General features: G+C 51.3%; 2 protein-coding genes across 2 annotated transcripts in view; both read left to right on the top strand.

The window, feature by feature from the left end:
* RNF43 (ring finger protein 43) overlaps positions 1–2,836 on the top strand; it is a 64,317-nt gene extending 61,481 nt beyond the window's left edge. Inside the window, exon 10 of the mRNA XM_059147721.1 lies at positions 1,401–2,836. Coding sequence (XP_059003704.1) covers positions 1,401–1,444 — 44 coding nt within the window. The 3' untranslated portion in view covers positions 1,445–2,836. The remainder of the gene's footprint in view (positions 1–1,400) is intronic.
* A 1,461-nt stretch (positions 2,837–4,297) lies between these two features.
* On the top strand, positions 4,298–10,058 carry SUPT4H1 (SPT4 homolog, DSIF elongation factor subunit). Its single transcript, XM_059147722.1, has 5 exons — positions 4,298–4,454; positions 5,020–5,126; positions 8,848–8,903; positions 9,183–9,236; positions 9,691–10,058. Exons 1-5 carry the CDS (start codon positions 4,386–4,388, stop codon positions 9,756–9,758), a joined length of 354 nt encoding a protein of 117 aa, XP_059003705.1. The 5' UTR covers positions 4,298–4,385; the 3' UTR covers positions 9,759–10,058.
* Positions 10,059–21,783: the final 11,725 nt, after the last annotated feature.

Here is a 21,783-nt window from a genome sequence, read left to right as displayed (position 1 = left end):
CTTTTTTCTTCCTGCGCTCGATGCTTGCTATGGGCTAGGTTCCAGGCTAGGCGCTGAGGACATAGATTTTGTCAACCAGGAAATCCAGGTCTGTGCAGTCAAAGGCATGTACACAGTGACAGTAGAGAAAACCATGGCTTCCTTGGAGCCATGTAAAGCAAGCTTTGGTCATGTGTTTGATGATCCATTTGGGCCCTGTCACGTGGGCTCTCTCGCAGCTACTGGAACCAGACCAGCACCTCCCCTCTCTCCCGTACACAGAACTTTTTTGGACACCTCCCTCTTCCCTGCTCCTCAAATCCAGTCAGCACCGGGTTCTGTTAACTCTGTCCCTGAGAGCTTTTTTACCTTCTCCTTCAGAAGGAGGAGACATGGGGGCGCCTGGGTGGCTCAGTGGGTTAAGCCTCTGCCTTCGGCTCAGGCATGATCTCAGGGTCCTGGGATCAAGTCCCGCATCGGGCTCTCTGCTCAGCAGGGAGCCTGCTTCCCCCCCCCCTCTCTGCCTGCCTTGCTGCCTACTTGTGATCTCTCTTTCTCTCTGTCAAATAAATAAATAAATAAAATATTAAAAAAAAAAAAAAAAAAAGGAAGAAGAAAGAGACATGGTCCCTGCCCATTCTTCGATGCAGCCTAAAGACCAAGGCAGGAGCCTCCTAGCTCTTCCTTCCCCTCTTACACGGCCATGAAGGCTGGGCCCTACTACCTGCTGCTGCCAGGCTCGTTGTCTCTAAACAACCTGTACAGGTTTGGTCTTCGAGGCTCTAGCACCGACTAGCCCCCATCCCCACTTTATTTTTCAGTCTTCCCCTTCCCTTGCCAAACCTAGTAAACACTTCTCGCAGTCCCTATAACCCAGAATATTCTGCTGCCTTTCTCTTCCCAGAAATCCAGTTCTTATCCATTTCTGTCCAACTAGCTCATTTATCTGCACTTTGAGGAAGCCCTTCCTGATTGCCCCACTTGAACATGATGTGTCCCCTTTCCAGGAAAGGTCTTATGATCCAGTCCCATCTCACTGCATAATTTCCCTTCGCATGCACACCCTCTCTCCAAGATTGTCAGGTCCCTGCTTATTCTTCTATTTGGCATATGGTAACAGACCAGATTCACAACTGCTTAGTAAGTATTTACTGGGTTAATGAGCAAATAGTAAGTAATTATAACACACTGGTTGCTATGTATGTTTCTCTTTCTTGAGCTTTTTTGTTTTTCTCTCCCCTTTATCCCAGCTGGGGCCCCTCCCGGCTTTCAATCTAGTTTCAGTCAGTTGCCCCTTCTGGATACATTCCCTGCTCCTCCCTCTCTGTAGTTCTCTCCCAGCCATACTGTCTTGCAGGTGGGACAGGAAAGCAGCTGGCCTGACCCTCAGTGACCTCTTTCCCTCCTCTCTCTAAATGCAGGCTCGGAGGAGGAGACTGAGGAGCTGTGTGAACAGGCTGTGTGAGATGCTCAGACCTAGCTCCAACCAAGAGCATACTTGGATGACTTGGCCCAACCTGGCACAGAGTGAAGAAAGGACCTCAGAAAACACCCCTCTTTGGGGCCATACTTCCTGGCACCTCCGGAAGAGAAGTGGTGGTGGTGGGTGGCAGGTGCTCCCTGCTCCCAGCGCTGGACCTTGAGTGCAGAACGCGTCTGCAGTCAGCAAGCCTGTGTCCAGTGGGGCAGCCAGCTACTCCCTATGTGGGCCGGCTCCCTTAAAGGCTGTCTTTTGAGAACAGGAAACTGGGTATGGGTGGATAGGTGTTATAAAGGTGCTGCTGTTTTCCCCAGGCCCAGCAGGTCTTCCTAGTCCCAAGCCTCATGGGCACACCTGTCAAGGGTCCTTCTTTACCTCCTCTCTTGGGTGAGTCCTGCACACCAGCTTTGATGCCTTGGTAAAGCTGCTGCATCAGCAGCAACCTCGGCTTGTGTCATTTTCCTTCTTTGCAAACAGATCAGGAACGTAGATGAGCCCTGAGCCCTAAAAAGAGAGACTGTGCAGCTCTTCCAGGCAGTACCTGCCCTGGTGCATAAGGGAGAATGTTCTCTTCTTGTCTTTAATTGTCACACCCACTCTCTTAAGTCAGAGGGGAGTCTCTGGGAAGCCAGGGTGTGGAGTTCTGTCCCTAAAGCAGTACAGCGCCCTGAAGAACCTAGGATGAAGCCTCCGACTTTCAAACTCCCTTCGTCACTCTAGCAGCCCCAGTTCCTCTGGGGCTTGGGAGTGGGGGGAGTGGGGGAGGGACTAACTCTTTCCTGGAAGTTGCCTATCTCAATGTCCCAAAGTAGGTGGAAAGAAGAGGATTTCTGCTGGACTTCATCTAGAAGAGGGAGGATGAAATGAAGGTAGAAAAGACAGAATTACAGCTGAACAGGGACAATGATGAGTTCTTTTCTCAGAGTTTTCTCTCAGAGCAGGGATGAGGAACAGGGGAAAACAACGGAAAAGCAAAGTGGGACATTTGGGTTTAGATGGCTCCAAGGCCCCGCTTAAGCCATACAGACCAGGGACACCCAGGAAAGTGTACATGCAAGAGGTTGTGCATGCAGGACATCTGGCCCGGGTAGCTGGCACCGAGTGGGCAAGGGCTGAGGGGCCCTCTGAGGGTGACATTCACCCCAGGGCAGCTGGACCATTGCTGGCTCCTCAGGCATTATCCCATTTGGAATGTGAATGTGGGAGCTAAGTGGACACAGGACCCTACCTGGGAAACTTCTTCCCTCAAAGTCAGTGGGGAACTAGCACCTAGGCACCCACATGGGTATTTATATCTGAACCAGACAGAAAGACGCTTGAATCAGGCACTATGTTGAGAAATGTATTTATTTGCTAATATATTTATCCATAAATGCAGTCTGGTCTCGTGGTTTTGTTCTGTCATGACGGTCACTCACGGTAACGGTTTCATCTTCTACATTGACAGAAGTAAATTATTTCTGGTATCAGAGGTTAGCCTCTGACTTAGAAAGGGATAGGGCAGAGTGGTGGGCTAGGCAACAAGCATTGGTTTGTATGCCCCTAAAAGCATGGTTTAGTGAGATCAGGAAAGGGAGGAAAACATGACTGGATTCTGTGGTCCAGTTGCTATCTGTATTATTATTGTACCTTTTACTTCACACTCTTGTGATGCTTCAATGACTTTGTAACCTGTAGCAAATACTCTTTGCCTCACTTTTCCACCCATAAAATAGGCCTACTTCACAGAGTTGTGGCAGGGCTCCCCAGGTAAGAGTGAAAGCATATTTGGAGGCGGAAGGTATCCAACGCTGGAGAACATTCTAACCCCAGTCATAAAGCCCATCTGAACAAAGCATGGCAGGGGGCACAAACAGCAGCCCCACCAACCCGCCTTGAAGAAGCTCTGTTTCAGTTCGGAGGCCTGGTTGGGAGGACAGAACATGGGGGCCTGAAACTACCTACTTCTATCCCAGAGCTCCAATTCTGATAAACACAAATGACTGTGCTCTGCCTACTCCTGGGACCGCTGTGAGGATCCAGAGCTACTGCTAAGTTGGTATGAATTCCACATAGCCTCTCAAAGCACATTTCCCCTTCTGCTTCTCCAGGAAATGTTTCATAGGGGTCATTATCCGTTGCCCAGTTTTGAAGCAGAGCACAGAAGCATCTAGCTTTCTAGAAGGTGGGGGCAGGGGGGGAGACACTCTCCTATCCCCTACAGATGTTCTCACGTAAAGGAACTGTCTAAATGCTAAAAGATGCACAAAGCCTAAATTATCAGCTGGAACGAGTAAAGTACGTAAAGAGTTTTTAAAAAATAAATATGCCTGTTACGCGCCATCGGCTCACAAGCCACAATTCCGGCGGACGGCAAATGGAAACCCTACACTGCTCTCAGGAAGAAAGAGGCTGTCCCTGATTTCTTTCCCTCTTGGCAGAGATAACCCAGAGGGAGACAGTAGGCTCTCTGGCTCTGCGCTTTTATAAAACGGCAAGACAAAAAAGGATCTCGGCTGGCATCTGGGATCCTCCTAAGGGGAGGAACGGCCGACTGCCAGGGACCGAGATCAAAGGGCCCGCCCCGCCGGGATTCCGGCTCCGGCTGCGGCGCGTTCCCGCGCAGGCGCCAGCCGCGCCGCCCCTCCCCCATGGGCCCTGCCCACAGGCCCAACGGCCGCCACGGCCTCGCCCTCGCGCTGGCCCAGGTGGCGGGCGCGCGCGCGGGCCCAGGTGACTCCCGGCCGGTCCCGCCTTTCAGGCGGGAGAAACCATCTCCGTAGGACGGGCGGGGGTGGGGGGGCGGTGGCTGGGACCTGCGACTTCCCACACAGGAAGAGGAAGTCCTGGGCACCGGAACTGGAAGGCATTCTGGGTAATTCGCTGTTTACTTCCTGCGGCTGAGGAATCTGTGGCCCAGTTCTTTGCTGTGCTTTTGTCGGAGAGGATGGCCCTGGAGACGGTGCCGAAGGATCTGCGGCATCTGCGGGCTTGTTTGCTGTGTTCGCTGGTCAAGGTGTCCTTCGGGGAGCTGGTTGTAGGGGCGATGGGGGAATCAAGGTGGGGGAAAAAGTGGAACGGGGCTGGGGGTTAGCGAAGAGAAAATTAAAAAGTTTCCGGGACCCTGGGTTTGGCGGGGCGTAGGGGGATTTGGGAACCTGCTGGAGGCCATCGTTTAAGTCTGCAGAACACAGGCAGTCTTTAGATTCCTTTGAATCCTTAGCTAGCACACGTGCGATTCTTAACAGACGTTCAGTGAACTTCTGTTGAAGTCGAAGGCCACTGAGAGTCAGGTGAGGGTGGGGATCTGCAGCTGAGGGAGTAATCAGAGAGGATGTCTGTCCCTGAGGAGACTAGGGAAAGGAATAGGTAAAACGCAGTTAGGAACAAGAGAGGGAGGACTATGAGGGTGTGGGTGGAACTTTAGAAATGGAGCTGTAGGAGTGGTGGGTGGAAAGCCTGATGAGGCAGAGCCAGCATAGGGAGGCTTTCTACTTGACCAGGTAGAAGTATGGAGAGAGCTACTCATTCTTTTGGCCTTGTTTATGCTCACCCCTACCCCTTTTCTTTCCCTCTCCCAGACTATAGACCAGTTTGAATATGATGGTTGTGACAATTGCGATGCATATCTTCAGATGAAGGGTAACCGGGAGATGGTATATGACTGCACCAGCTCTTCCTTTGATGGGTAAACTCCTCCAGATTCCTTCATTCACTTTTTGGTTACTCCCATCCTACTCCACCCCACCCCATCCAGTAACTGTGAGACAGACTTTTGAGATCATGATCCTAGTTGTTCTCAAAGTTATGTTCACAAAGTCCTGTGCTGTCCAGTACAGTAGCCACTAGCATGTTCGGCATTGAGCACTTGAAATGTGGCTAGTCCAAACTGAGTTATGCTCCAGCTGTAAGATATACACTAGATGGACAAGATTTAGAACAAGAAAAAAGAATGTAAGGTATTTTAACTTTGTTAATATTAATTATATACTCAAATGATAATCTTTTGGGTATACTGGGTTAAATGAATATGTTATTGAAATTAATTTCACCCATTTGTCTTTTCTTATAAACTTGGCTACTAGAAAATTTTCAATGACTTGTTTATGGTTTTGTTTACTTCTGCTGGACATTTCTTCATTAGACTGTCACCTCATTGGTGGTAGGGACTGTGTTTATCTTGTACACACTGATTTGGCACAGGGCCCAGAAGGTGGCAAAAGGCCAAGAAATGTTTGTTAAATACATGAAGATCCTTTCTGAAAATGAAGGTAAGGTAAGGTACAGTAGTGGTAAATTATTACCTGAAAGCTGATGCTGTTAGATATGTCCCTTGGTGAGATTGTCCAATGGGGAGAAGGGGAAATGAGAGTAACATAAGTGACCAGGTCTCGGGGGGTTTCTTCCTACAAGGTAGGAGCCAGAGAATAGTATCCTTTGGGGGGAATAAGGAGATAACTGTCTTTTGGCCTCTAGGCCAATTAAGGATTTACACATAAGGGTGCCTGAGTGGCTTAGTCAGTTAAGTGTCCGATTCTTTTTTTTTTTTTTTTAAGATTTTATTTATTTATTTGACAGACAGAGATCACAAGTAGGCAGAGAGACAGGCAGAGAGAGAGGGGGGAAGCAGGCTCCCCGCCGAGCAGAGAGCCTGATGCAGGGCTCAATCCCAGGACCCTGGGATCATGACCCGAGTCAAAGGCAGAGGCTTTAACCCACTGAGCCACCCAGGCACCCCTAAGTGTCCAATTCTTGATCTCAGGGTAGTGAGATTGAGTCCTTCCCACAGTCCCTGGCAACTATCATTCTACTTTCTTTCTGTATGAATTTCTTGGGTTTTTGTTTTGTTTTAAGATTTTATTTATGTGAGAGAGGACAAGCAGGGGGAATGGCAGAGGGAGAGGGAGAAGCTGAGCAGGGAGCCCAACATGGAGCTCAATCCCAGGACCCCCAGGATCATGACCTGAGCCAAAGGCAGATGCTTAACCAGCTGAGCCACCCAGGCACCCCTCTTGCTGTGTGAATTTGAAGTGTACTATGAGTGCTTCATATAAGTGGAATCATAAAATATTTGTGTTTTTGTGCCTGGCTCATTTCATTAACCACCATGTCTTCAAGGTTTATCCATATTGTCGCATGCATCTGAATTTTCCTTTTAAGCTGAATACAGTTTATCCACTCATCTGTTGATAGATTCTTGGGTTGCTTCTATCTTGTCGCTGTCATGAACAATGCTGCTGTGGACATGGGTTTACAAATATCTAATCAAATCCCTGCTTTCATTTCTTTAGGGTATATATCCAGAAGCGGAATTGCTGAGTCGCTCTGTTTAATATTAAGGGGAACTGCCATAATACTGGTTTCATAGCGGCAGCACCATTTTCTGTTCCCACGAGCTATGTGCAGGGGTTCCAGTTTCTTTACACCCTTGCCAACGCTTGTTTTTTTTGTTGTTGTTTTGTTTTGTTTGTTTGGTTTTGGTAGTGGCTAACATTATGGACGTAAAGTGGTATTGTTTTGGTTTTGATTGCTTTTCCCTGATGATAAGTGAAAGCATCTTTTTATGTGCTTACTGGCCTTTTGTAGATCTTAGAAAAAAATCTGTTCAAATCCTTTGCCCACTTTCCAAGCAGGTTATTTGACTTTTTATTGTTGAGTTGTAAGAGTTATTTTTGTGTATTCTGGTGCGTATTCAATTTTGGAGTGTGGGTATATCAAGGGCTAAAGGATCTCAGAGGAGGGCCACATGAACTCAGCTAGAAGCTGAGGAGATACTATGTGAATCAGGCTCTGACAGGAAGAAGTACAGAATTTTTGAGGAGGTTGAGGTGAGAGAACATTTTAGAAAAAGCATTCTAAACAAGGGAATGACTTGAGTAGAATCACGGGGTGGGAAAACCAAGCTATGTTTGGCGAAAGGTGGGGATTCTGTTAAAGTTAAATCATAAGGTTGGGTGACAGGCACCGTAAGGCTAGAAAGATTGCTTGTGAAGAATAGAAGAGAACATACTATTGGTCCAGACAGCAGCCTGTGGCTACCTCTGGTCAGTCTGTCAGGCCAGGGCAGGTGTTACCCTACTTAACCACCCCAGAGGGTGGCGTCAGTTCCACTCAGCAGGTGGCTGAGAATGTAGGATATGGATGGGGGAGGAAGGCTCCCCAAATAAGAATGCAAGATTGGTGCCAAAAAGAAGAGGGAATGGTTATTTTTTAAAAAGATCTTATTTATTTATTTGACACACGGAGAGAGAAGCAGCAAGAGAGGGAACACAAGCAGGGGAGTGGGAGAGGGAGAAGCAGGCTTCCCGCTGAACAGGGAGCCTGATGCAGGGCTTGATCCCAGGACCCTGGGACCATGACCCAAGCCAAAGGCAGATGCTTATTGACACCCGCCCAGGCGCCCCGAGGGAATGGTTACTGAGAAGGCAGTTGATAAATGTCAGTATCTATAACAGACCTGTCACAATAGGCAGTCCACAAGCATTTGATTGAATGAATGATAGAAATGACATAATGTAGCTTCTGAAAGTACCTGGTATTTACCTTTCATGCTCAAGTGGCAGCCTGCTAGCCCTTATTAAATGGCCTTTCTGTTGCCTGTGGATCAGACCTATCCTGGGGAGAACGAGTAAGATAAGGAGAGCTAATGCTTATTTAGCACCTACTCTGTGCTAGGTGTTTGTCGTGTATTAGCTCAGTATTTGAGTTTCAGTCCACATAATTCTGAGAGAGGTCTCCAAATGCATCTTAGGCTGTATAGCTCATCAGAGCAGACCTTGGCCAAGTCTAACTTATTTTTTAACCCTGTAAGCATGTTTGTCCTTCACCCTCCCCTTTGCACTATGGCCCAGCCCCCTAGTGGTGGTGTTGCTTGTAATTGTAACTGGCTTTCTACTTTTTTGTTGTTGTTGTTTTAAAGATTTCATTTATTTATTTGACAGAGATCACAAGTAGGCAGAGAGGCAGGCAGAGAGAGGTGGGGAAGCAGGCTCCCTGCTGAGCAGAGAGCCTAATGTGGGCCTTGATCCCAGGACCCTGGGATCATGACCTGAGCTGAAGGCAGAGGCTTTAACCCACTGAGCCACCCAGGTGCCCCTGGCTTTCTACTTTTAAAAGCTGTCCTGTTGCCCAGAGAATCTGGGCTAAGGATGCTTTTGAGCCTGATGAACTAATCCTTTGGGAATGGCAACTAACCTGTGCTTGGCAGGCCAAGAACCTCTGTCAGTGTCCCCAGAATTAGTAGTCCATTTCCCCTGCTTTCTTTCCCAAGCCAATACTTGGCTTTTTCCTTTGTTTCCTCTCCCAGAACTGTTGCTGGCTGGAAGCAGAGTGAAGTGGACATTTTCCTCCATCTCTCTCTTTTCTAGTAGGAAAGGCTCAGGCTGACTCTCTTTCTTTTCCTTTCCCAGAATCATTGCAATGATGAGTCCAGAGGACAGTTGGGTCTCGAAGTGGCAGCGAGTCAGTAAGTATCTCCTTTTCTCCTTATCCTGGCCTACTTGTTGCTGCCCGCTGGGTCTGGTGGGGGAGCCTTAAATCAGGGGTAAATAGCCACAGAATGAAACAGATGGGGTTGTAGGAAACAGAAGGAAAGTGTCCTGTCCCCTGTCACTTAACATGGGAGCCAAAAGAAGTGATTGCTCTTCTCTTGGAGTTATAGCATCCCTTTCATTTTTAGCTTAAACCTCCATTTGGTCTTTCGACTTAACTCATGCTCACTGCCATCTCTCTTCTTCTCTCATAGGTAACTTTAAGCCGGGTGTGTATGCCGTGTCGGTCACTGGTCGCCTTCCCCAAGGTAATAATAATTATAATAGCAGCCAGTGTTCACTTGCTCTGCCACGCTCTGTGGAGGTCCTTTCTGTGACTACACACTAGTCCTCATGACTTTGGAGGCAACTGAGGCACAGAGAGGTTAAATAACTTGCCCAAGTTCATCCTGCTAATAGTGAGCTAGAATGTGATCCCAGGCATTTTGACCCCAGAACGCTTGGTTTTGGTGACTACAGTGTGTAGTCTTTTTCCTTCTCATTCTTACCCAGTCATTGCCAAACACGTGCCTGGATCTTCAGTGGTAACAAGCCAACCAAGCAGGACTGTTGATGAGCTGTGTAGAAAGGAACTCCATGTTGCTTAGAAATACCTTCCTTCCTTTCTCCCTTTCCCGCCCCCCACCAAAGTGGTCGTAGAGAGACCTTTCTTATCCTCTGGAATATTCCTCAGTCACAGAGCTGTTTCTTTTCCTGCTGCAGGAATCGTGCGAGAGCTGAAAAGTCGAGGAGTGGCCTACAAATCCAGAGACACGGCTATAAAGACCTAGCAAGATACACGGCTGCCAACATCTTTGCTCCCCGCCTCCTGCATCTGCTTATTTTTTGTTATGGAACTAAATGGACAGAACTTCAGAGACTTTCCCCCTCCAACTCTGAGACTCAGCAGACTGTTGAGTCCCTGAGCCATTTTACCTTTGGACTGCTGGTGGTCGGGTGGTTTGAGCTGGTGGATTAACAGAGACTGACTTGAATGGGGGGTAGGAGACCTGTTTTTTGCCCTTACCCATGAGTAAGACTCTGGGTCAGATGCCAATAAACATGAACCCCTAGGAAAGTTCTTAAACCCATGACAGATGCCTTGCCTCCTCCTTTGGATCTCCTTTTTAGGAAGAACTCACCTAACTCTGTAAGCACTTTCCTAGAGCAACAGAGGCCCTCCAGCTCCCTGATATCCATCTTTCAGCCTTCCAAAGTTGCAGCCTTTCTAGTGTGCTTCGTCGGGTCTTGTTGGAAGGTTTGCTGTCCTGAGTCTAGGCAGCCCCATCAGGCTGGTAGTCCTGGCATCTGGGGGTTGCAGACTTGCTCTAGACCTGGCACAGCAAGTGTCTTGAAAGAAAGTCTGAGGCTTCTCAGTATTCTTTGCCTGTTGACCATATTTATTACTACTCTTCCCTCCCTTTTTTTCCTTCTTTTTACTGTTCTTCCTCTACCTTAGGCCATGACCCTCCCTTGCCCACTTACACACATTCCACTGTGTTTCTTCAGCTGGAGACCCTCAGGTGGCTGCTGGATCTTGGTCCAGTTAGTTTATGCCTTTGTAGGAGTTGGGCATCTACCCTGCCCCTCTGGCCTAATAGGGGGCTTTGATATCAGGTTGTTGGTCAAGGTGAGTTATTTGTTTTAGAATGAAAAATTTACCAGAAATCTTATTTTATTTATTTATTTTTATTTTTAAAGATTTTATTTATTTATTTGATAGAGAGATCACAAATAGGCAGGCAGAGAGAGAGTGGGAAGCAGGCTCCCTGCCGAACAGAAAGCCCGATGTGGGGCTCGATCCCAGGACCCTGAGATCATGACCTGAGCGGAAGGCAGAGGTTTAACCTGCTGAGCCACCCAGGTGCCCCCAGAAATCTTATTTTAATCTCCACAAAGAATCCTATCGCTATCCTATTGATTTCCTAGGTTTCTTGTTCTCCATCTGTAAAACAACAATAACGCCCTGTTTACCTTAGTTTTGTTATTACAGAAACGAAGCAGTATGAAAATTCTGAAACTTGGGTTTTATGAAAAGTAAAATTCATTTACTCTCTCTTTATTAGCTGTTCTTTAATGTTTATAGTAAGCACACAGTTAATCAAATAGTGGGAGAAATGCTGAAAATCCCTGCTGCAGAATGAGCTCCTGACTCATTAGCAGAGGTGTCTACACTAGGGCTTTGCCCGTAGCCACCTGGTGTTGCTAGTGAGTTTGTGTCTCTTGTTCCCTGCGGCCTGGAGTGTGTGGGAAGGAGAGAGAGGAGCTGATTCTCCAGTGACCCCCTGCCGCTCCCACCCCTGTCGTCTGCTCAGAGGCCCCTGCGAGGGCAGCTGGAAGTGGCCCGGGATGCTTAGGTCACTCACAGATCCTCCTCAAACCAGAACTGTTTTGCTGATGCCCTCAAGCTCTGAAGGAGTGGTCCGTTAACCCCAGTTTCAGCTGTTTTTAAAGGATTTCTCCAGCCCAGCAAACTGAAAGAGCTCAAGGGGTGGTGGTTTCTATTTAATTTCAGTCTGAAAGGATCCGTGGGAAGTAGCCCCACCAGGCCAGCCTTAGGATCTGGAGAGAAGTGGGTTTCAGCAAGAGTGCCTAGGCCATGCAGCCAACACCCAACTTTCACTGGCTTTTCTCAAAAAGTCCCTTGGAAATCCCCAGCTGCTGTCCTGCGTGTCTGACCCGGACGTGGCTGCTCGGTGAGAATGGAAACAGTTGTGGGGAGGGGAGGCAAGAGGATCTGTACACAAATAACCACACTCAGGCTACCTCAGCCCCACACTAAGCTGACGACCTAACTGTTAGCCTCGCAGGAAGTGAAAGACACAGGCCCCGAGGGTTGTGGGGGAGGGGTGCCCAGTCTGGAAACCGGGTGTCACAGACTCGGTGCCAAGTGGGCTCTGCCTGGAAGCTGCTTCTCAGTTCGCTTTCTTGCTGTTTCTGGTCATGGAAGCTGCTTATGGTGCTGCCCGGCAGCCCAGACAGGCTATAAGGTGCTAGAGTCCACCCACTGCAGGGAACCCAAAGAAACTGCAAGAGGGACTGCTGGTTCTTAAAGGCTTCTCAGGAGGGAGGGGCACTACGTGGACAAGAGGTCTCAGCTACCGCTACCCTGCATCACACATCGTTGAGGGCCATGCCCTGCTCCTTGCTCCTGTCAGGTTCAGCCCCATTCTGACCACGGAGGTCCCACACCTACCCAGGGTCTTGGTCCCCTGCTCAGTCGTTGGACTTCCCTACTTCAGAAAGGCAAGGCTCCTCCTCTGTAGTTCCACAATGACAGATGCGAGTCAGGCTAGTGACCAGGCTGCCCTCCTTGTCTGCTTATTCCTTATTCTCTACTTCCCACCAACTACTGCCCAGAGTGTTAAAAAAATAAAAACAGACTCAGTAGCAGTTCATTGCTGAACGTGGCCTCTGTTCCTAGGCAACCATTGGTGGCTAGGATCAGAACGAGGGTCAGAACATTCTGTTTTTAGAGGGGAGCTGTTTCAGAAGAGTAACGGGGATGGGCTGGGGGAGAGTAAGCTCAGGCTGGAATCTTTAGGTTTGGCCTATTTCCTCTGGACATGGCCATGCCCTCTCACTCCAAGCCTGTCTATAACCTGCCATTCAATCCTCATGTCCCCTCCCTGACACCTGATCCTGTGAGTGCGTAAAACGGGTATGTAATGTTGAAGCAGAGACTAGTATCTTACTTTGGAAGTCTCCTTCGTGTTTATCAGTAAAACTTTTCATTTAAATGATGTTTTACTGTTGACAAAAGGGCTTTCATGTCCATTATCTGATTTGATCTTCACGAAACCCCTATTATCATAGTTAACATCCTTATGTCGTGATGAGGAGACTAAGGGTCAAAGTTAAAGTGACTTGGCCATGACCAAGAAGTAGAGCCTGAACTCAAGAAATGCGTTGCTCACATCCAATTTAAGGCTGCTAACTCCTTCCAACATAGTTCTCCCCACATGCGGTGGACTTGCTCCCTTCAGGAGGATTCCACAGAACCAGCATGAGGTTCATTATAAGTGAGAGTTACATGTCCCTATACATTGAGTCCCCCGAACACCCCACATCTTACATCTCTAGTCCCCAAATTATCCAAAGAGTGGGAGGCAGTGTGGGGGAAGGGACCAGGGAGGTGACCCTCCCTGGGCCAAGGACCCCTATGCAGGACATTGGGAAACAGGTCCAGCACTCCCCCAGTTCCCACCTGGCTGCATCTTCTTTTCTACTCCAGCAGTTCTTAGGTGTCTGCTGACCTCTGCCCCATATACCTCAACCTCTTCTGTTTTTTCCCTACTCACTACCTCCATCTGCAGCCCAATTATGGCCCCTTCACAGTCCACTGAAACAGACTTGTGATGAAAGGACACGTGCGTATCCAATTAGGGGCATTGCCCCTGCCTCCCAGTCACTTGACTACTCAAACCATTTCCTTTCTACAAAACTGCTTCAGGCGGCAGGATAGTGGTCACCAGTGATGGCTGGGGGTGGAAAAGGAGACCCAAGGGGATCCCGAGGATAATTATAGTCTTTCTTCATCTGGATGCTGGTTACATAGGTCAGTTCACCTTCTGAAGATTTATTGAGTTATGTACTCAGGATCTGCTCAGTTTTCTTTGTATGCTAACTTCAAACAAAAAGTTCACTTAAGGACATGGCGGTCCTATCTTAGGATCAGTGTAAGAAATACATTAATTTATATAAAAGCCATCTGAAAGCTGTATGCTATTACGTGTGTCTAAGACAACAACTTTATCCAAAGTTGTCCACCTCTAGATAAGTTTCAGGTAAGTGTGGCAAGAATGACATCCCTGTAGTATTGTGGGATGATAGATGTTCAACTACACCTATCATACAGAACTATATCACAGCAGACACATTTTCCTTTAAGCACCGTGGCTTTTAATTTTAATCTCTCTGTTCTCTCGTTTTTTAAAATGACATATGCTATTGTTTTCTTTAAATACATACTTCCTTACTGATTGGATACAAGATTCTGGAAGTGATTTAACCTCTACTTGGCTCAAAGTCATTGTTAGAAACCTCCATTTTTGTATCATGTGGTGAAATGGTTTTGGGACTGATTATTTTTCTACCTCTTGATTCATGTCAGCCTGTCACTTCTGCTACCCATATGTCACTGTCCCCCTTCCAGTCTCGTTTGAGCTAGGTGACTTACACCAGCCCGCCCTTCTTTCGGGTGAGAAGAGAGCACCAGAGGCAGTGGTCAACCTGATCCCAAAGGGGTCTCTGCTACTTTATGTATCCTACACTACCTGGCCTGGAGCCTTCTGCCCAGAGATGCTTGTGTTTCTCTCTGCTTTATGATCCCAGAAAGCAGGGACCCCAAAGGGGTCTCTGCTACTTTATGTATCCTACACTACCTGGCCTGGAGCCTTCTGCCCAGAGATGCTTGTGTTTCTCTCTGCTTTATGATCCCAGAAAGCAGGGACCGAGGGCAGAGAAAACTGAGGGCTGATTAGCACCAAGATCCCTGATCTTCTGAGAAATGTGACCGAAAACCCCTCTCCCACAGAACTCCCATTCTCAACACACCCCCAAGAGTGGAGGGCAGACATTATGGGGTCATGGTCAGAGGACTTGGGGGTCCATCCTACAGATGAAGGCCTGGGACTGTAGGAAATCAGGAGCCTAGCAGGCCCATTTCAAGAGCTCCTATGTGCTGTTTCCTGCCTGTGCACTCTCCTTCCTCCACACTGAGCTCTTGTGCTAAAGAGAGAACTTGAGGGAAGGTAAGCAATAGCTTCAGACGACAGGGTGGAGGGACCCCAGTGTCTCTCCAAAATGGATTTCTCTCTCTTGCCCACCACCAGCCATTGTCACCCTTTCAACCCCTCCCCCCATCCCGGAAAAGACCTGGAAGGAAATGAGTGCTCTGGGGCCACCAGCCGGAGGAAGGGGTTTAACTGTCACCTCGTCCCTGGGGGCTTGAGGAATGGAGGGCAGAGGGGGAAATGCAAATTGGCACTTGGAACAGAGAAGGACTCCACTGATAGGAAGAGGCTGACAACCATTGTTTTGCTTTCCCCCTGGGCTGTGGTCCCAGCAGGGGGTGGGTAGGCCTGAGGCAAAGGAGTGATCACAGGTCCCAGAGAAGCCAGCGGCTGCCCCCACCTTGCACTGGCAGCTGGGACACTGGCACTTTCTCTGGGCAGCCGAATAGACTCACTTCTTCAGCCCTGCACCCTAGGGGAACCGGGAGGTGAGGGCGGGGTAGGGAGCTCAGAGGGGCCTGGCGGGAGGGTGAGATGGTGGCGCTCAAGGTGGGCACATCATGTCTCTGGTGACTGAGTCGGAGGAAAGGGTGTCTATTCTGCTTCCACAGCAGGAAGGACTAGGCTCAGATTAGAAGGACCCCTCTGACCTCCATGTCTCTCCTCCACTGCTATAAACACCAGGGGTGTCCTTGCAAAGGGATCTTTCACAGCAGTTAGAAGGCAAGAACATGAGTGTGAAGCTGTCCCAGGGCTCCTTATGTTTTACTCTGTCAGTATGGCAATTACCAGGTTCCAAACTGGCCACTTTCGTTATTGAATCCGATCCTCGGTGCCATCTGGGAGGTAGCATTCCCCTTTTACGGACGAGAAAACTGAGTTTCAGTTCTATCACTTGCCCAAGGTCCGCAGCCAGACCAAACTACACTGGGGTGTCAGCCCAGCTGTCCTTAATGGCCGCCGTTGATTTCTGCTGTGGTGGACGGGGATCTAGGGCCCATAACTGGGGCAGGGGTGAGGGGGTCCTCCTTGTCTTCCTTTTGCCCCCTTGGGCCCCAGCCTGTAGGTGGAGCTTTTGGGGATGCGGGTCTACTGGCCTCGGTACCAAGGTCTTTGGGGATGAGGACCTCAACACCTCATGGTGCTCACTCAACCTTGGGTCCTTCATGGGGGGCCTGGGCCCCCTGCCCCAGTCCCCAGCTCACATTTTGCCCCAGGCCTCTCAGCCCGCCCATCCAGCCGCAGCCCCATGACGTGGCTGCCCGCGCCCCATTGGTCAGCCTGGGAGCATTTGCCCTTATTTGGCCAGGCCGGCTCTAGGCCGGGCCTCCGCCCCCAGCCCGGCCCCTGCGGGCTCTTCTCTCTCACTTCGTCTTTTTGAGGTTTGGCTCTGGGGCCCTGGCAGGCATCGCTTCAAACGCACTTTCTGGTTGAGTCATTTTTTAACGGCTCCAGGGCTGTGAGCCGCTGCTGTGGCTGCTGGGGGCCTTCAGACGTCGCGGCCAGCTCTCCCTCATCTGACTGCCTAATAGGCTCCCAGGGAAGGGGCTGGGGCCGGGGTGGCGCTCGCTGCCATAGAGATTCCGAGACCACTTGGTTATCTACGGAGAGCCCTCTGCCTCCCCCACAGGCCCAGGGAGCAGGGGCTGCCCAGAGTTCCTCCCCACTGCCTTTTCCAATCCCCTTTCCTGGCTGGGTCTGTGAGCAGATGGAGGCTACAACTCCCCTCACTGTTGGGTGACCTCTCTGAGGTCTGGTTCTTTCTGGGGGCACTTTAAATTGAGTTCCTTAGGGGGGCAGAACCGGGACGCAGACTGTTGGCTGGTTTTCAGGAAGGTGAAACTTAACCTTGAGGAGTTTCCGGTTCTTCGTCTCTGAGACGGGGATACCATCATTTTACATCACTGGCTCAGCGTGCTGATCAAATGAGATTCGGGCTGAATGTGTTCTATAAAGTTCTTTAAACGCCTCAGCTGCTGCCCTTCCCCCCAGCTCGGTGTGTGCAACACGGGGCGGAGAGTGAAGCAACAGAGCCCGGAGCCCAGAGCGGTTCGAGGGGCAGACCTCACCTTCTGCCTTCCCAGCTGTCCCTGGCATGTGAGGGACCCTATGGGGGGCAGAATGCTGGTAGGTGGGGAGAGACAGGCCAAGGAATGCCCCCACCCCTTTGTCCCTTGTTCCCAGCCAAAATAAGGGGAGGATTCTGCTCTAGAGCTTTTCCCAACCACCTGCCTTCTCTGAGCAAGGGCAGCTCTGCCCTTGAGCCAGCTGGGGAAATCCGTCAGCTACCCAGGGGCTGGGGCAAGTCTTGGAACCCAGACCTTGCTGCTTCCCCTCCAAGGTTCCTAGGGCCCCTTGCTCTTGGGAACTTCCCAGGTCCTTGGTCAACCTCTTCCTCTGTTTTATAGGTGAAGAAACAAAGACTGCGGGTTGGGGTCCGGGGGGTCAGATTCTGTGAATGGTCCAAAGTCATACTGTAAACAGCTATAGTGTGGGGACTGGGCCCCTTGTCTCCTGCCTCCCAGTTTTGCCTTCTGTTTGGTGGTCCTGATGTTGGGGTAGGGAGTTAAGCTGATAAGAGGTCAACATAGATTCCAGGCAGGAACCAGACCCCAGCTCTTGGGACACACATGTAAAAACAAACAGAGTTCATTCACAGCAGTTAAAACTGGGTTAAACCAAGCACCTCGGCTGGAGAGAGCCAGAAGGGAGCTTTTCCCACTTGTGTCCCTGGGAGATCCCAGCGGCCTTTTGGTTTTGTGGCCGCTCCCTCAGCAGTTGTCTGGGTGACTTTCTTCTTCACACCCACACCTCTTTTCCTACCCAGCCCATCCTGCCTCAGGGGCTATGGACAAAACCCTGAACTTGGCCTTAACTTGCATTGTGACCTCAGGTGGCCTTCTGCCTTTCTCTGGGCTTGCAGCTCAGTTTCCTGACTCAGGCCAGGTTATAACCCCCTGAGCTTGCTGCCTAAAAGGCTTTCAGCATCATGGTCCAGATCGCTGAGCCAGAACCCTGTCCTAGGGCAGAGCTGGCCTCCCAGGGTGCCCTGCGGCTGCCTCTGACAGCAGCACACTAGGAAAGCATGACATTGGGCCTGTAGGAGGGCAGTACAGAGAGGGCGCAGGGGAGAACGCACCCACTCCCCCTGTCTGGAGGCCTATTGGCATGCCTGGTGCTCCCCAAGGCTCTGAGAGGAGTCAGGGGACCTGCTTAGGTGCCGAGTTGACCTCTCAAGGGACATGCGCTGTTGTAGATTCGCAAGGCCCTTTTTTCCCTCAGGGCCCACTTCCTTTAGCGGCCCTTCCAGGCAGGGTGGTGAAAAGTCCTAGCATTTGGGACCCTGGACCCCAATCGTCTTTGGCCCCATTCTGTCAGGCTGGGGGCTCAGTTTCCCTCCTTTGTAGCCAGGCATGCCCCCAGCCCCTGCTCCCCTGAGGGCGGGCCTGCTCTGCCTTCTGACTTCCTGTTTGCGAGTGGTTAGGTCCTGTGGCTTTGGTCCTGTTGTCTCCTCACAAGGCAGGTTATCTGGGCTGCCATCTCTGCCTGCCTGCCGAGCGGAGACCCGCGCAGCTGCAAGGAGGGCTTCAGCCTCCGTGTGCAGACAGCGCCCTTGCCCTTTCTCCCACCTTCTGGGCCTGTTCTCCTTTGCAAGGGTGAGGCCTTCGAAGGGCCCTTTTACTCCCTGTTTCTCCACCTTGCCCAGCCAGCTTCTACCCCATCCCCTCCCTTTCCAAACCCTCTTCCATCCACACTCGCTTTCTCCAGGAAGCCTTATCTGATGGGCCCCCAGGACTCTGAGGTCGCTACTGTAGCATTTGTCAGTCCAGCCCTGAGGGCCCCTCCACCCCACCCAGGACTTGATTTGCCCTCATCACGGTCATTTTGAAGGACGTAGGTACGTGTGGAGGTATATATGTGCACCCTACTTGACCTCTCAGATTCGGTGTTTGCTCAAGTAGGAGCCAAGAGTCCCCTTTGGACCTGAAGCTCTACCCCTGCTTTGGTACAAATTGCTCTCACCACCCCCCCAACAAAACTCTCAAACCCTGTGGACCGATCTGTGTCTTGTCTATCAAAGTGGGAGTCCCTGAAGACAGGCCTTGGGTCCTTTTCTCCTCAGGTGCACCTTTACTGACCCCCAGTCTCAGACCGGCACACAAAAATGGCTGTTCCCGGGTCAGCGAGATTGGGGCCCTCTAGGATCCCAGACCCCAGTGGCCTCAGCCCTGCCACCGGGTGAAGGGCTGCTCCCACTTTTGTTCTGATGCCAGCTGCCGTGCCTCTACTCCTTTTCCTGGGACTAAGAATGTCAGAACTAGAAAGGACCATGGGGGACACTTCCTAGCGGAGTCCAAATGAGTGAGGTGGCCCAGGGAGTGTCTGGTGGAGCCGGGACCTGTTGCCAAGGGGCGGAGTTTGTGGAGTCAACTTGAACTCCTCTCTCCTCCATGAAGAGAGGCACCCTCTCTCCGTCACTGGCCATCACTTCTCATCCTGGGGAACTGAGACAACAAGAGGCTTTGCGGGCAGGCGTGGGACTCACCCCTCTCACACAGACCTGCCCATGTTCCGAAGCCATCCCCACTCCCTCTGGTCACCCTCCAAGGGCTGGCCTCAGATTCCCAAGTGAATCTTCCTGGGTGTTTCCAGGAAGGAGGCAGGGGAGTCCAGGAAGTGCGGTGGGTCTTCCTTGAGGTATGTCTGGAGGCCCGAGCTGGGCTGTGACCCATAGCTTGTCTGTGTGGCTCTGGGCCCTGTCTACTGTGTCTCTCTGGAAAGGAGACAGGGAATCTTTGGGGCCCTTTGGGCCCTCCATGTGTGTCTGTGTAGGCACCCGCTGCTTTGCCCTCAGGCACCTGTTGGTCAGTTATATGGGACACATGCATGGGCTATGCCAGTCTGGAGCTAGGCTTCCAGCCCAGTGCCTCTGTTCCACTCACCTGGGTGATCTCTATGTCCTTATATCAGACCAAGCCCTTTCCTCATCCTTGATTTGTCTTTGGCCCAGTCCTGATTCTCCTGGTTTGAGGCCCATCAGAGCTGGGATCCATTGCCAGGCTGGGGAAGAAGTTCAGGGTCCAGGGACACTGAGCCCCACCTCTGTTCCATCCTCTTCAACCCCAGCCCGAAGGTGGGAACCAGCAAAAGCCCCAGCCCCTCACAGAAACCTCCTGATTCCAGAGGCTCTGGGGTAGAGACACTGGGCCTTAGTCTCTCTCCTAAAACAAACAAACAAAACCCACAAACACAAAAATCAGGAGTGGTCTTTGGCCTTGGGCACTGAGGACCTATATGAAAAAAAAGCAGTCTCTCTGGTCACAGGGAGCAGGCCTCAGGGACCGGAAAGGGGCTGGGTTGGAGGCTGTTGAGGGACATGTGGGTCGCTGGAAAGGAACCTGGGTCTGACTTGCTTCGGGTCACATGTGGAGGGAGTTTGTAGCCAAGCTGGGCCCTGAAGCCAGGCCCCTGGCTCCCAGTCAGTGGCTCTCGTTTGCTGGGACAAAATCCCTCTGCGGTGATAGCTAGGAGAGCACTCTTAGGCCCGAGGGTGGTGGTGGGAGGGCAAGATGCTCTAGGAGGAGGGGCCCCAAAGGGTGGGGGTCCAGGAACTCAGGTTACTGTACAACTTCGATATTCTTATCCTCTTATCGTGGAGGGCAGCCACTTCCCCTCCACCCAGGGGCTGGAGCAGTGGTGGTCTGTTAAAGGAGCACCAACCCGTTTCGGGCCAGCTCGCCCTCCTCACTGCTGTCTCTTCAGACCCCAGCGGAGGAAGGGCCTAGTTCTCCTTTTCTCCATCCCATTTAGGGGCCTGGGCTGGATAATAATTCTCAGGTTGAGGATCCCCTTTCCTGAAGGAAAGAATGCACGGCAATCTCCCTCCCCACTGGCCCTTACTCCATGCCAATTCTCTTCTGGCCCTTGAATCTGCGTGTTCCCTGAAGTTCGTGTGGGCCTTACCCTGAATGGGGGACCCAGAGAAGAGGCCCATGGCCTTCTGGGAAGGAGTCACTGGGTGATTCTTGTCCATGCATACCACCCTCCCACCCGCCCCAAACTATTCTTCTTGATCCCAGAAACAAGCCCACTGAGAGACATGGAGAACTTTAGGGGAAAATGGGTGGCCTAGCCCTAGACCATCCCAGCCCCCACTCAGCCCCATACCCTGTTCCCCTCCCCCAGCCAGGGGCCCTGGGATGGGCAGCTTCCTGCCTTCCCCATGGGGAAAGCGGGGGTGGCATGCAGGTGGGCGGGCCCCGTGCCCACATCCGGCTGCTGTCAGAACCTCCCCTTAGAGTCTCTTTCCCTCCACTCCTCCAAGTCCAATGGCACCTATGCCCTGCCCTAGACGCTGGCCCTCACCACTGCTCTCCCCTGCCCTCCTGTCCCCAAGGGAAGCAGAAACATCCAGTCTAGAGCTAACAGGCCTACTGGCCCAAGTGGGACCTCTGTACTCTCCCGAGGGCACAGGCCTGGCCTTCCACGGGCTAGACCTGGGGGAGAGGGACGGCTTTGTGAGGCACCGTGGCCTCTGACTATGTGAAAGGTGTTGTGATGTGCTGGCCCAGACCTCCCTTCATGCCTCGGTACCTTTGTGGCCTCTCTAGGCAACACGCATAGAGCAGCCATGGCTTGGTTTGAATGTCACTGCTGTCCCAAAGGGCAGGGAGTTTTCTGGGGCTAGGGTCAGAGGGTGGGGTTCGGAAAAAAGGTCCTTTTCTTGTGCTGCATTCTGAACCCTGTGTTCTGGGCACTCAACGAAGGCCCTGACAGGGAGACCTTATCGCCTAGGGTCACCCCCAGTACCCTGAGTCAGGCCCAGGCTCTTGAACCATCCCCTGGACTTGGTGCCATGGGGGAAGGGCAGGCCCCCGGGGTCGCGGAAGCCACCTGCCCAGGGCGTGTGAGATGGTCTCTTCAGCCCCCCTCCTGCCAATACCCAGCCTTGGTGCGGGTTTCCTGTCAGTCTGTCCTCCCCAGGGAGGGGAGGGGCGCGCTAATCTCTGCCGCGGTGTGGGGGCGGGCTCCAAGACCGTTGGGCGCCCTGAGATCTGGCCCACGTGGCCTCAGGGTTATA

The sequence above is a fragment of the Mustela lutreola genome, chromosome 15 (genome assembly GCF_030435805.1).
Source record: "Mustela lutreola isolate mMusLut2 chromosome 15, mMusLut2.pri, whole genome shotgun sequence".
NCBI classification, from domain to species: Eukaryota; Metazoa; Chordata; class Mammalia; order Carnivora; family Mustelidae; genus Mustela; species Mustela lutreola.
Note: the sequence above shows the minus strand (reverse complement) of the source record. Positions and strands in the feature narration are given on the sequence as shown.